At 41.4% G+C, this 16,219-nt stretch overlaps 1 protein-coding gene across 1 annotated transcript; it reads left to right on the top strand.

The window, feature by feature from the left end:
• The first annotated feature begins 253 nt into the window (after positions 1-253).
• On the top strand, positions 254-1,370 carry LOC116751031 (neuropeptide Y receptor type 6-like). Its single transcript, XM_032626514.1, is given in 2 exon segments — positions 254-340; positions 342-1,370. Coding segments are annotated over 2 exon segments (1,116 nt in total).
• Positions 1,371-16,219: the final 14,849 nt, after the last annotated feature.

The following is a 16,219-nucleotide window of genomic DNA, read 5'->3' as shown; positions in this document are numbered from 1 at the left end:
TTGTTCCACCTATAGAATTGTCCAGGTTGTTAAGAACTTGCATTAATTTTCTAGGTTCTGTTTAATTTTTTAGGATCTCAAGAGCTTACTCAAGTCATTCATGTATTTCCATCAAGCAGACAAAGAGGAAGACTAAACCCTACTAATCACTCATTGGAAGACTCAGAGCAAAGTTCTTTCCAAGAACTGATAGCCAAAATATCCAGCCATAATACAAATAAGCTTAGAAAAGCTCTTCTTAAACCCTGACATGATGGAATTTTTCCTAAACCATCCAGCATCTAATAAAGCCAGCATAAAGAGCAACAACTCTGCACTTTGCTACTTTGAGTCCTGTAGACCCCACTTCCCTAGGCTTGCTCCTATTACTCATAGTCTATACTGTGATCTTAATCATGGACTTTTCTGGAAACCTCTCTCTCATTATTATCATCTTTAAGAAGCAGAGAGAAGCTCAGAATGTCACCAACATACTGTACGCCTATCTCTTCCTCTCTGACATCTTGGTACGTGTCATGTACATCCATTTTACTATCATCTACACTCTGATGGATCACTAGATATTTGGGGATATCATGTGCAAACGCACCTCCTATGTGCATAGTGTCTCCATCTCTGTGTCCATATTCTCACTTGTGTTAACTGCTGTTGAAAGATATCAGCTGATTGTGAACCCTCGGGGCTGGAAACGCAGTGTAGCTCACGCCTACTGGGGTATCACATTGATTTGGCTATTTTCCCTTCTGTTGTCTATTCCCTTCTTCCTGTCCTACCACCTCACCCATGAGCCCTTCCAAAACCTCTCTCTTCCCACTGACCTCTACACCCAGCAGGTGGCCTGTGTAGAGAACTGGCCCTCCAAAATGAACTGGCTCCTCTTTACCACCTCCCTGTTTATGCTGCAATATTGTGTCCCTCTGAGCTTCACCCTCATCTGCTACCTGAAGATTGTTATCTGCCTCGGCAGGAGTAATGGGAAAGTAGACAAGAAGAGGGAAAGTGAGAGCTGGGTCAGGGAGAACAAGAGGATCAACGCGATGTTGATTTCTACTGTCGTAACCTTTGGGGTCTGCTGGCTTCCCTTGAACATCTTCAAGGTCATCTTTGACTGGTATCATGAGGTCCTGATGAGCTGCCACCATGACCTGGGATTTGTATTTTGCCACTTGATTGCTATGGTTTCTACACGTATACATCCTCTGTTTTATGGCTTTCTCAACAAAAATTTCCAGAAGGACCTGGTATTGCTTATTCACCACTGCTGGTGCTTTGCACCTCGGGAAAGATACCAAAATACTGCCATCTCAAGTATGCACACAGATGAATCCAAGGGATCATTAAGATTAGCTCATACATCAGGAAGTATATAAAGGGCTTCCCTGGTGGCGCAGTGGTTGAGAGTCCGCCTGCCGATTCAGGGGACACGGGTTCTTGCCCCGGTTCCGGAAGATCCCTCATGCCGCGGCGCGGCTGGGCCCATGAGCCACAGCCACTGAGCCTGCGCGTCCGGAGCCTGTGCTCTGCAACGGGAGAGGCCACAACAGTGAGAGACCCGCGTACCGCAAAAAAAAAAAAAAAAGAAAAAGAGAGAAGTATATAAAAACTGGTAACACTTAGTGCTAAAGCCCTTCTTATGTGAGAGATGGAAAGGTAATGGCTGGGGATAAGGCAAGATGCAAAAGAAGCCAGAACTAAAAAAACTTTTTAAAAAGCAACTTTATGCTAACCAGTTTTGCTTTAGGCCAGACCTATCTGTCTCATATATCCACCCAATACAAACACACACACACACACACACGTGTGCGTGCACATCACCCTTTTCTCTTAGAAGAATAATAACTCACACACCTAGCTGTCATCATTTGTGGCAAAGAATGACAGTGAGAAAGCAAGAGAGGCAAGGAACATTGATGGCTGGGGAACAAAATTCCCAGATATTGTTATTCAATGGAATATCCACAAGAGTTATTACTAATGACATGCCCACTAAAAACAATGCTATATATATCTCCTTAGTGCTGAAGCAATTCCACTTTCTGATATGGAAATTGTAACTTTCAACCATGTAACTATTCAACTAATTAGCAATGTCAGAAAGACCCCTATTATAATTTACTAATTAGCTAACTGAGTTTGGATTGGAAGTTGAAGGAATGGTTTTAAGTTAACATTTAAACTAAGTATTGTAATTATAATTAATTCACATGCCTGAGTCAGATTCTCTGGTTTATGACAACAGTACATTTTCTTCACTAACGACGCTATTAGTGCCACTAGAACTGGTCACAAACTCTTTAGCACTCCAATTATGCTCAAATCACATAAACTAACTTATTAATGGCCAATGTAGATAGAGCTTTCACTACAAAATGACTTTTTATCTCTAATTCTTTATGTATATTAAGTAGGGGTTATTATGACTCTATCATTGGGTCTGATGAACTTCATTAGTAACACTTATAGTTAGCTCCAGATTTTTTAAAACCTCTTGCATATCTTATGACTTAAACATTTAAAAACTATCCCTCATCCCTACAGAGTCACTTAAATAGAGAATCAGCTAGATTGTCTTCAAAAAGAATACTAAGCTACTGTTCAAATTAGCTCAATGACTTTTACTAAATGATGACCGCTTTATCTCTTCCTCAGATACGTCTCCCTATTAAACTGGGGCTGCAGCTTATTTGTATGTTAAAAATGTAATCATATTTTCTTCTTTCTTTTGAATAAAGGGTAATGTTTCTCTGAATACCTGTGATTTTTCAATTGTGTGTGTAGTTTTTTTTCCACATTAATCTCCATATTTTCCCCTCCTGAAAAATCTTTTCTCTCTCTCTCTCCCCTTCCCCCCTCTGTCTCTGTTTCTCCCTCCTCTCTCCTTCTCCATCTAGCTTTTCCTTCTCTTCAGGACTTCTATTCTCTCTGATGTATCATTTTGGGGAAAATGAACAAAAAAAGCACTGCAGGATACCCAACAGAAATAAAACGTAACAGTATCACAGTATTAGCTGCAAATAAAAGCTTTTATCTAAAAACCAGCTTCAAATGCTGTCAGTTTAGAATCCTAAAGGTACAGCTGCATCCCCTTAGCCCAGAAAACAGCTCTCCCTAGATATTTCTATCTCTTCTGACAGACAGTGGTTAATATATACTATAATTAAGATCCAATGTGCTATTTTACTTACTTGGTAAAGATATAATGATTCTAGTTTCCATTACTAAACAGATTTAGACCAAGCCACTGAAAGCAGGAAACGGCTTTCATCAAACTCTGATACCACCCTCTACCCTCACTGAAACACAAACACCTGGGCTCCTCTAACCCTGGCACCCCACCCCGAGCATTCACAAGAGATCTCCAATCTGTTCCTAAATATTATAGTGCTCTTTCTGGCTCCATGATAAGAACTATTTCCTTCTCCAATAAAACTGTTCTGTCTTTTCTTCTGAACTTTTCTTGAGCTTTAATGAAATAAAAGTCACTAATGATATAACTATCAATTATAGTCTTTTGCATTGCCATTTGCAGCAACATGGATGGACCTGGAGATTATCATACTAAGTGAAGTAAGTCAGAAAGAGAAAGACAAATATCATATGATATCACGTACATGCAGGATCTTAAAAAAAATGATACAAATGAACTTATTTACAAAACAGAAACACTCACAGGCTTAGAGAACGAAGTTATGATTACTAGGGGAAATGGGGGGGGAGGGATAAATTGGGAGTTTGGGATTGACATGTACACACTACTATATTTAAAATAGATAGCCAACAAGGGCCTACTGTATAGCACAGGGAACTTGGCATAATATTCTGTAATAACCTAAGCGGGAGAAGAATTTGAAAAAGAATGGATACTTGTTTGGGTATAACTGAATCACTTGGCTATACACTTGTAACTAACACATCATTGTTAATCAACTATACTCCAATATGAAATATTGTTTTAATTTAAAAAAAATAGTAGTCTTTCTTGGGTTTATTTTTTCCTCAAAAAAGTAGTGAATTAACTGTAGTTTTAATGCATGCTTTCACCTGTAAGGGATTTTCATTCTGACAGATGGGAGAGCACAGGTCTATAAGTAGCTACTTAGGAAGGTATAATGAGAATATAAACCAAGCGTCATGCGGACCCAATGGAAGTAAAATGCATTTTTGAGAGTAAACAAGGAAAAATTTCAGGAAAGTCTACCATACTGTTTCTGCAGCATTTGTGGATGGTGCACACCAATTGGTCTATTGTTGAACCACTTGGTGAATGAAATAAGGCCTCATTTTCTCACTTGCCTCTCCCCCGGTTGCCAGGTGGGCCTGTATTCTTCCCTGCTAGGGATCTATCTGAGACTGGAACTTGACGATGTTTGCCTGATAGCCATGCAAACACAGTTCCCTCTAGCCACTGCTCCAAATATCTGTTCCTCTGTCTCCTGACCTCAAATCATTTTGGATTGAGAGTAATTTCTCTTATCTTTAAAAGTTTCCAGAAAAGACGACTATTAGTGGGATGTACGTGTCTGTCTACTGAACCAGAGCTGAATGAGAAAATGCTAATACATCCTGCAATGAGTTCCCTAAGTTTTCTCTCTGACCATTTCTAAAGATCCCCCAGATAATTTCTAACAGAGAATCAACAACGTAAATGATACAACATAACAAATACCCAAATGTGGTTTAAATACATATGGTGCATATTTTTCTACAATGGAAATGTAATATCCTGAAAAAGGTGTAAATAACTTGACAGAGCAATGAGCATGAGGCTTCATTTTTTTGTGTGTGTGAATATTTTCTCCCATTCTGTAGGTTGCCTTTTCATTTTGTTGCTTTTAGTCTTTCTTTTTTAAAAAATTGTCATTACTTGAATTGGGATATTGGAATTGACATATATACACTATTGATACTATGTATAAAACAGATAACTAATGAGAACCTACCTATAGCACAGAGAACTCAATGCTTTTTTGGTGACCTAAATAGGAAGGAAATGCCATCCCAAAAAAGGGGGGATATATGTATACATACAGCTGATTCACTTTACTGTACAGTAGAAACCAACACAACATTGTAAAGCAACTATACGCCAATAAAAATTTTTTTAAAAGCAACAATAAAACGCACTTTAGCTTCAAAATAATAAATAAACAGTCATTACTTTATTTATTTATTTTTAATTTTTGGCCGCACCACAGGGCACATGGGATCTCAGGGATTGAACCCACGCCCCCTGCATTGGAAGGCGAAGTCTTAACCACTGGACCACCAGGGAAGTCCCTTATTTTATTTTTTTAATTTAACTTTTATTTTATATTGGAGTACAGCTGATTTACAGAGGCTTCAATTTAAAGAAACTGTTTCTCACTCTGTGCTATGGAGGAAGAGTATATAATTCATCAGCCCAGTAAAAAGGTCAACCTCTATTCCTGTAAACTTTGTTTTTTGTAGAATAATAAATCAAGATAAATATATTAAGTTCTCAGTATGTCTTTAGCAGTGTATTAGGTACAGAATAAGTATGACACAGCTTTAAGAGTTTACAGTCTAGCTGAGGCTTTAAAGAGTTTACAATATACCAGAGGCGTAATTCAATGTCTTGGTTTTGAAGGCTTTCCTTCTGGCTAGGTTGAAAGCTGCCAAAAGGAAAGTTAAGAGTAAATGATTGGCAGAGTTGGTATCAAAGGAGGACTCACTTTTTCTTTATACCCATAAGTGAGAATATACTGGGGAAGAAAAGAGGAAGTATTCTAGAAGAGGGGTCAAGGAGGAGTATTTAACATCGATAAGCCCAGGAATTCCTAAAATCCTCCCTGAAGTCACCTATGCAATAAATGTGCTCATGCAATAAACTGGAGAAATGAGACGATGAGTGTTTCCAGTGCGCATTAAGGAAGGCAAGGCAGGTCTGTTTCCCCTGTTACTGTGTCCAAATCAAACTCCTTGTTGATGCTGGGATAGTATTTGCCCTGCGGAAGAAGTGAAAGGATGTGTGATGCCAGTGACAGGAACACATCCATCTTCCATCTGGTCACCGACTGTTTCCTGTGATCCTCTATTTTAGGTAGAGAAATCTGTTCTTCTCAACTAGACTGTGAACTTTCAGAGACGTTAACCTACATCTTTTATTCCTTCTATACCAGCCCCACACTACCCACTCAGAGTATTTAAAATAGGACTAGGCAAGGAAAAGCATTTAATACAGATTTTAAAAGTTATTTCTTAAAATACAAGCTAGGCAGTCATTACAAATTATTGAATGCCTGAATGTTCTCAAACCTATGTTTTATTAATTATCCAATGAGAATATAAAGACATAAGCCTAATTACACAGATTATAGTAATGTCAATAAACTACCAAAACCCAAGTGCTTTGGGGCTCGGCTTAAACGTTTCTCAAAAATCTTCTCTAATCTCCCAGGGCTGTTACGATCCCCCTGCTCTCGTAGTACCCCGTGTATAGATAACTACCATGCATAACAATGAAGGCCTGTTTACATCCACAAGACATGAACTCCTTGAAGGCAGAGACTCCTTATTCACTGCAGTGCTTCCAGTGCCAAGCATAGCATCTGGCACAAAGTAGGAGTTCAATCGATATTTGCAAACTGTAGATGTAGAATAAATCTAGCGATAACAAATCTTTGCTTGGAAGTGGTGTGTGGATCTGAATAGTAAGTGGGGCCTGTACTCCCTGAACTCAGTACTTAAAGAAACAGAATGTCAAACTTCTATCTGAAATATAAGAGCCAAGGCTCAGGAAATCTGCATGAGCCGGAGAACAAACAGGAACACCTTGGTTCTAGGGGAACCTCAAGGGTAAGGTGGATTTTTATGGCTCACATGTTATTTGCAGATACAAGTTGTGCCAGTAAAAGTCAGCTAACTGGGCAGGTCCTGAGAGTGGAAGAAAATGCCCTACTAACTTCCAATTAACGAAGTTGGCAAAGTTCTTCGAGCAAACAGATTTTAGAAATGAAAGGCCAGTCTTCCAGGGCAACCAGCCTCTAGGAGAGTGGGACTCATTATGACTCTACTAGAAGAAAAACCGGACTCTCTATAAAAGGCCAAGGCAGGGCAGAACTTTGTCTTTTTCAGTGAGCCAACTTCTTCTCCACCCAAAAGCAACAGTTACTGTGTTACTGATTTGGAGGCAGTTTTCCTCATGCCGGGATCCCAGAAGATGCCCTCTGCTTTTTTATAGCAGTAGGAGTCCCTGACTTCCAGACACTGTCACCAGACAATCGTATCCTGAGGATTCAAGTTTTACACCTTTCTATTCCCTGCAAAGTTTCTCAATTTAAAAACAAAGACAAATATTTTAATGTGTATATGTGTGTGCGTGTTTATCCCTGGCTGATAGGACTTTTGGGTGACCTATCTTTACTTCTTTCTTCCTTGTTCCATCTTGCCTTCTAACCTCCCTTCCTCTCTCTTTCTTTCTTTTTTTAAAAATAAATTTATTTATTTATTTATTTAGGCTGCATTGGGTCTTCGTTGCTGCGCGAGGGCTTTCTCTAGTTGTAGCAAGTGGGGGCTACTCTTCATTGCGGTGCGGTGCATGGGCTTCTCATTGTGGTGGCTTCTCTTGTTGTGGCTCGTGGGCTCTAGGCACGTGGGCTCAGTAGTTGTGGTGCACGGACTTAGTTGCTCCGTGGCATGTGGGATCTTCCCGGACCAGGGCTGGAACCCGTGTCCCCTGTATTGGCAGGCAGATTCTTAACCGCTGTGCCACCAGGGTAAGTCGCCCCTCTCTTTCTTTTGGCCTATTTGCTTATCTGTATTTTCTACTATTCTGCTAGGAACATACATTATTTGTATAATTTTTTCCAATGGGTGAGAAAAGGTAAAAACTTTTTTTTTTGTTATAAATTTATTTATTTTTGGCTGCATTAGGTCTTCATTGCTGTGCGCGGGCTTTCTCTCGTAGCGGGCCAGGGCTACTCTTTGTTACAGTGCGCAGGCTTCTCATTGCGGTGGCTTCTCTTGTTGCAGAGCACAGGCTCTAGGTACATGGGCTTCAGTAGTTGTGTTACACAACTGTGTTCAGCAGTTGTGGCTCATGGGCTCTAGGGCACAGGCTCAGTATTTGCAGTGCACGGGCTTAACTGCTCCACGGCATGTGGGATCTTCCCAGGTCAGGACTCGAACCTGTGTCCCCTGCATTGGCAAGTGGATTCTTAACCACTGAGCCATCAGGGAAGCCCTGGGTCCCTATTCTTGAGGAATGCACTGTAAACCAGACAATTACAACATGGTTAAGAGTTTAGAAAGAGGCAGAGTGGGACTATGCCTTTTCATCAGAATCTAATTCCCCAGCTCCCTCAAGAAACTGAGAGGGAGAGAGGGTACATGATCACTGACAAAAAGACTAAACAGACTGGAAATTTTGCAAAGCTATAGCTGAAGCCTGGCATCCCTGACTGGCACTGACCAGCAGCTCTGTCTCCTATGCCATTGGGCCCTGCCAGTGTTCAGATGAAAATTTTCCAGGGGAATGGGTGTCCGAATGGTGCCCATGCACCTTACTACACAGAATAAGCATGCTCTCAGCATATCAAACTGATGAGGAACTTCAGCAGTAGCATCACAGGCTCCTAAAGAGAGACAGGTACAAGCTAATCATGCCTGCCATAACCATGGAACATTCCATGAAAGTTTTCAGGCAAAGCCCCTCCATACTCATATGTCTTCTAAAAAATTCTCTCTCTCTCTCTGATTCCAGGGAATTGAGAAAGAAATTACAAAACCAGGATTTCAGCTGCTTCTGGAAGAGCCAGGAGCTCTCAGAAACAGATGTTAAATCTAATTTTGGAGCCTAATAAAAATGTTGGATAGCTAGCTTGTTAGAATGAGTCTGGGATATGGCTCATAAGTCAATGATTCAGTGGAACCTAAACCTACAGTATTGTGTAGAGGGGCTTCAATTCCTCCACAGAGCAACTGGTGGGAAACAGCTCACAGATCTCAGATGTTCACTCATCCTCCTGAGAGGCCACAAGGAGCAGCTACTTGCTCATTCATTAGACCTACAATAAAATTGTCTCTGATGTTGGTGGGGACATGGACTGTCAAATAATGCCCCTGGAAGCCAGGAGTCCTGAGACTCTCATCCCAGCTCCTCCAAGGACTTATTTTATAGCCCTAAGCATGTCAGTTACCCCTCTGTGCCTCAGTTCTGCCATGCATGGAAAGGGACTCCTGCTGCCTTCCTTTCTGGAAGAGATACAGAGATGACACTGGAATATTCACCCCCATGCTTCAGAAGTTAAGTGGTGATATTGCTCCCAGGTCAGGAGGGATGGAAAGGAAAGTGGAAATACATTATCAAAGTATAGTGGACAAAGCTCAAGTTTTGAGCCATCCAGCCCTGTGTTTGAATCCTGACCCTACCACTTACCAGCTGTGTGAAATGAGGCAAGCTTCTTTAATATCTCTGACCCTAGAGTTTAATAAGACAGAGAATAATTCCTGTCTTATAGGACTGCTGTGAGGATTCAAGATAATGTATGCATGGTGCCTGGCACAAGTAGGGACTGAAAATAGTAGAAATATTAAAATTTCTGACACCTACGTAAGCCCGGAGGAAGTCACTCTTCTATAAATTTACCTGAGTCAGAACCAGCCCACAGATCAGAGAGTTGGGTTAAAAATCTATGGAGGAAAAAAAAAATCTATGGAGGAATCTAACTTCCTAAAGATGATAGGAGAAAACAAGCAGACAATTTCACACTGCTCTCAGCATCCTTCCTCAACCCTCATCATATAGAATGAAACTTTCCACCTTCACTCAGCCATGGCCTTGGTATCACTCTGACAAGAAATCTCTTGTCACCCCATGGGACCTGGCTTCATAACCTGACTACAGAATACTGCAGGGAAGGGAGACGCAGGATGTTGCAGGAAGGGCTTGCAATTTTAAACATGTGGTTTGGGAAGGCTTCACTGAGGTGACATTTGAGAAAAGACCTGAAAGAAGTAAGGAAGTAAGACATGCAGACAGCTGAGGGAAGAGAGTCTAGGGAGAGGGTAGAACAAGTTGCAAGGGCCCTAAGGCAGGAGTATGTCTGGTGGATTCAAGGAACAGCAGGAAGACTGAAGCAGAGTGAGTGAGGGGAGAATAATAAGAGGATGGGGTCTGGGAAGGGAGGGCCTTCACATGTGGTCTCTGAAGTGATAGTCCTCCCTTAGGCCTCAGTTCTCTCTTCTGAAAAGTAGACATAATGGTAATACTCAAGAATAGCATACTTGAAAGGGTAAAGTAAAAAGACAACATAGTGAACAATCTAATGGACTAGGAATCAGAATACTTAGGTTTTAGGCCTATATGTACTCTAGTTGGCTATGTGGCCTTGGGCAAGTCACTTCTCTAAGCCTGTTTTCTTATCTGTAAAATGGAATGATCTTGGTTAACAGAGAATTTTTTAATCTGAAAAGTTATATTGTGCATAAAGTATTTTTCAACAAATGGCTGGAACAACTGGATATTCGTATGCAAAAAAAAAGAACTTTTATTCAATACCTCATTCCATATAAAAAGTCAAATTCATCACAGACCTAAATATAAAACTTAAAGTTATAGGGCTTCCCTGGTGGTGCAGTGATTGAGAGTGCACCTGCCGATGCAGGGGACACGGGTTCGTGCCCCGGTCCAGGAAGATCCCACATGCCGCAGAGCGGCTGGGCCCGTGAGCCGTGGCCGCTGAGCTTGCGCGTCCGAAGCCTGTGCTCCACAATGGGAGAGGCCACAACAGTGAGAGGCCCGCATACCGCAAAAAAAAAAAAAAAAACAAAAACAAAAAAAAAACCAAGTTATAAAACTTACAGAAGAAAACATAGGGGAAAAAATTAAGAACTTGGGTTAGACACAGATTTCTTAGATACAACACCAAAAACATGTTCCTTTAAAGAACAAATTGATAAGCTAGACTTCATCAAAATTTAACACTTATGTTCTTGAAAGACACTGGTAAGAGAATGAAAAGACAAGACAAACTGGGAGAAAATATTTGCAAAGCACATACCTGATATAAGACTTTCTGTCCAAAATATATAAAGAACTCTCAAAATTCAATAACAAGAGAACAAACAACCCAATTTTTTTAAATGGGCAAAAAAACTGAAGAGACATTTCACCAAAGAAGATATATAGATGGCAAATAAGCACATGAAAAGATGCTAATGCTCATTAGTCATTAGGGAAATTGAAATGAAAACTACATGATACTAACACTACATATCTGTCAGAATGGCTAAAATTGAAAAGAGTGACACACACAAAGAGATGGTAGGGATACAGAGGAATTGAACCCCTCATAAGCTGTTGGTGGGATCTAAAATGGTACAGCCACTTAGAAGTTAAACAGAAAACTACCATTTGATGCAGCCATTCCACTCCTAGATGTTCACCTAATAGAAATAAAAGCATACGCCCATGCAAAGATTTATACGTGAATGTTCATAGCAGTTTTACGTGTAATAACCAAAAATCAGAAACAATCCAATGTCCATCAACAGATGAATGAACAAACACGGTATATTTATATAATGGATACTATGTGGCAATAAAGAAGAACGAACAATTGATACAGGTTACAATATGGATGGATCTCAAAATAATTACAATGAGTGAAAGAAGTTACACCCTCCCCCCAAAAGAGTACATACTGCATGCCATTTATATAAAATTCTAGAGAATGCAAAGTAAACTACACTGACAGAGAACAAATCAGTGGTTGTTTGAAGATAGAGGGTAAAAGGGAGGTTCTACATGTAGAGACATGAGAAAACTTTGGGGGGTGACGGATATATTAATTATCTTGAATGTGGTAATGCCTTCATGGGCATGGAGCATGTCAAAACTTATCAAATTGCACACTTTAAATATGTGCAGTTTATTGTATGTTAATATACCTCAATAAAGCTGTAAAAAATTTTTTAAAGTACGCAAAGTATTCATTCCATTTTTTGTCAGCAAACATTTATTAAGCATCTACTTTGTGGCAAGAACCATGCCAGGCACAAGAGAGGCAGGGACAAATGAAACCAGGTTCTCAAGGTACTTACAGCCTCCAGGAAGGAAGCTTTAAAGCAATTTCATGAACCTACTGCACTGTCACCATCCTATGCAGAAGGGGAGAAAACAAGGGCAACCTCTGACAGTGCCAGGAACCAAACGGTAAAGCATGGATCAGAATTAACTCTCTTCCCTCTCTCCTCCTTGAATCCTCAACTCCCAAATTGGGAACATTCTTCTATACTCCCTCATCTCAGAACTTTAGAACACCAGGGTTGGAACTGCTTATAGGGAGGAATGAAGCTCAGAGAAGGAAAGTGACTTGTTATCTCCCACAAAGCTCGTCAGTGGCAGAACTAAACTGAGCAGGTTGACCACTGAGTTCTGTTTTATTTTTGGATAAATTGCATTATGACAATATTTATTCTCTACCTGAGCTGACTTTAGTGATTAATGATTGAGGATTCTCAAATTCACCCAGAAACTTCACATGAAATGGAGCTGGATGAGCTGCTTTATTCTTCTATAGTGAGCCTTCAAAGCAATTCTGTGAACACCAGGGCCAGAGTCACTGGAAATTCAGCTGACCATGAATTTAAGTGTCAAAGCTTCCAGACCAGTTTTCTTCTGCTCAGTCACCACTCACGGCCTTCTCAGGGGAAGGACTCTGCAGCTAGGCCAAGAGGTGGATGTGGGAAAACTTGTGCACATAGCATAATACCAACAGGGATGATGAACAGATTGTATAGATCTCTCAGTTTATCCCTTCTTCCTCCTTCTCCTTCTGAAACATACATCTACAACTCTTTCACCCTACACCCTAAGGGTGAATCCAAACTTCTTCTAAGTCCCAAAAAGAAAAAAAGAATAAGAAGAGGGGGGACCTTCAAGAGGGCAGAGGAGTAAGACGTGGAGATCACCTTCCTCTCCACAAATATATCAAAAATACATCTACTACACGTGGAACAACTCCTACAGAACACCTACTGAATGCTGGCAGAAGATCTCAGACTTCCCCAAAGGCAAGAAAATCCCCACGGACCTGAAGGGCAAAAGAAAAAACAGAGACAAAAGAATAGGGATGGGACCTGCACCTCTGGGAGGGAGCTGTGAAGGAGGAAAGGTTTCCACACACTAGGAAGCCCCTTTGCGGGCAGAGACTGGGGGGGGGGGGGTGGCGAGGGGGTGGGAAGTTCTGGAGCCACGGAGAAGAGCACAGCAACAGGGGTGCAGAGGGCAAAGCGGAGAGATTCCCGCACAGAGGATCAGTGCCGACCAGCACTCACCAGCCCAAGAGGCTTGTCTGCTCACCCGCCAGGACGGGTCGGGGCTGGGAGCTGAGGCTCGGGCATCGGAGGTCGGATCCCAGGGAGAGGACTGGGGTTGGCGGCGTGAACACGGCCTGAAGGGGCTAGTGCACCACGGCTAGCTGGGAGGGAGTCAGGGAAAAATTCTGGAACTGCCTAAGAGGCAAAAGACCATTGTTTAGTGGTGAGGAAGGAGAGGGGATTCAGAGCACTGCCTGAACAAGCTTCAGAAACGGGCACGAGCTGCAGCTATCAGCGTGGACCACAGAGATGGGCATGAAATGCTAATGCTGCTGCTATAGCCACCAAGAAGCCTGTGTGTAACCACAGGTCACTTCTACACCTCTCCTCCTGGGAGCCTGTGCAGTCCGCCACTGCCAGGGTCCCGTGATCCAGGGACAGCTTCCCCAGGAGAACACATGGAGCACCTCCGGCTGGTGCAACATCACCCTGGCCTCTGCCACCACAGGCTCGCCCTGCATTCCATACCCCTCCCTCCCCCTGGCCTGAGTGAGCCACAGCCCCCTAATCAGCTGCTCCTTTAACCCTCTCCTGTCTGGGTGAACAACAGAAGCCAGAGGGCAACCTATACACAGAGGCAGGGCCAAATCCAAAGCTGAACCCCGAGAGCTGTGTGAACACAGAAGAGAAAGGGAAATTTCTCTGTGCAGCCTTCGGAGCAGCGGATTAAATCTCCACAATCAACTTGATGTACCCTGCATCTGTGGAATACCTGGATAGACAACAAATCATCCCAAATTGAGGAGGTGGATTTTGGGAGCAACTGTAGACTTGGGGTTTGCTGTACGCAACTGACTAGTTTCTGATTTATATGTTTATCTTAGTTTAGTTTCTGGCACTTGTTATCATTAGTGGATGATAATGTTGGATGAGTGGATTAGTGTTTCTTGATTTGGTTGCTCTATTCTTATTTCTTTATAATTTCTTTATAGTCTAATTTATTTATAATTTTTATAATTCTATAATTCTTTATAATTTTCTTTAAAATAAAAATATAATTATTTTATTTTCTTTCTTTCCTTTTTTTTCTCCCTTTTCTCCCTTTTCTTCTGAGCCATGTGGCTGACAGGGTCTTGCTGCCCCAGCTGGGTATCAGGCCTGACCCTCGGAGGTGGGAGAGCCAAGTTCAGGACACTGGATCACAGAGACCCCCAGGCCCAACGTAAACTCAATCGGTGAGAGCCCTCCCAGAGATCTCCGTCTCAACACTAAGACCCAGCTCCACTCGATGACAAGCAAACTACCGTGCTGGACCCCCCATGCCAAACAACTAGCAAGACAGGAGTACAACCCCACCCATTAGCAGAGAGGCTGCCTAAAATCATGATAAGTTCACAAACACCCCAAAACACACCACTGGACTCAGTCCTGCCCACCAGAAAGACACAATCCAGCCTCATCCACCACAACACAGGCACCAGTCCCCTCCACCAGGAAGCCTACATAACCCACTGAAACAACCATAGCCACTGGGGGCAGACACCAAAAACAATGGGAACTACGAACCTGCAGCCTGTGAAAAGGAGACCCCAAACACAGTAAGTTCAGCAAAATGAGAAGACAGAGAAATACACAGTAGATGAAGGAGAAAGGTAAAAACCCACCACACCAAACAAACGAAGAGGAAATAGGCAGTCTACCTGAAAAAGAATTCAGAGTAATGATACCAAGATGATACAAAATCTTGGAAACAGAATGGAGAAAATACAAGAAACATTTAACAAGGACCTAGAAGAACTAAAGAGCAAACAAACAATGATGAACAACACAATAAATGAAATTTAAAATTCTCTAGAGGGAATCAATAGCAGAATAACTGAGGCAGAAGAACGGAAAAGTCACCTGGAAGATAAAAAATGGAAGATAAAAACGGGGAAATAACTGCCGCAGAGCAGAATAAAGAAAAAAGAATGAAAAGAATTGAGGACAGTCTCAGAGACCTCTGGGTCTCTCCAACATTCGAATGTCTCATCAACATTCGAATTATAGGGGTCCCAGAGGAAGAGAAAAAGAAAGGGACTGAGAAAATATTCAAAGAGATTATAGTTGAAAACTTCCCTAATATGGGAAAGAAAATAGTCAATCAAGTCCAGGAATCACAGAGACTCCCATACAGGATAAATCCAAGAAGAAACAAGCCAAGACACATATTAATCAAGCTATCAAAAATTAAATACAAAGAAAAAATATTACAAGCAGCAAGGGAAAAACAACAAATAACATACAAGGGAATCCCCATAAGGTTAACAGCTGATCTTTCAGCAGAAACTCTGCAAGCCAGAAGGGACTGGCAGGACATATTTAAAGTGATGAAAGGGAAAAACCTACAAACAAGATTACTCTACCCAGCAAGGATCTCATTCAGATTCAACAGAGAAATTAAAACCTTTACTGACAAGCAAAAACTAAGAGAATTAGCACCACCAAACCAGGTTTACAACAAATGCTAAAGGAACTTCTCTAGGCAGGAAACACAAGAGAAAGAAAAGACCTACAATAACAAACCTAAAACAATTAAGAAAATGGTAATAGGAACATACATATCGATAACTACCTTAAATGCAAATGGATTAAATGCTCCAACCAAAAGACACAGACTGGCGGAATGGATACAAAAGCCAGACCTGTATATATGCTGTCTACAAGAGACCCACTTCAGACCTAGAGACACATACAGACTGAAAGTGAGGGGATGGAAAAAGATATTCCATGAAAATGGAAATCAACAGAAAGCTGAAGTAGCAATTCTCATATCAGACAAAATAGACTTTAAAATAAAGACTATTACAAAAGACAAAGAAGGACACTACATAATGATCAACAGATCAATCCAAGAAGATGTAACAATTGTACATCTTTATGCACCCAACATAGGAGC

The sequence above is a fragment of the Phocoena sinus genome, chromosome 3, assembly GCF_008692025.1.
Source record: "Phocoena sinus isolate mPhoSin1 chromosome 3, mPhoSin1.pri, whole genome shotgun sequence".
Taxonomy (NCBI): domain Eukaryota; kingdom Metazoa; phylum Chordata; class Mammalia; order Artiodactyla; family Phocoenidae; genus Phocoena; species Phocoena sinus.
Note: the sequence above shows the minus strand (reverse complement) of the source record. Positions and strands in the feature narration are given on the sequence as shown.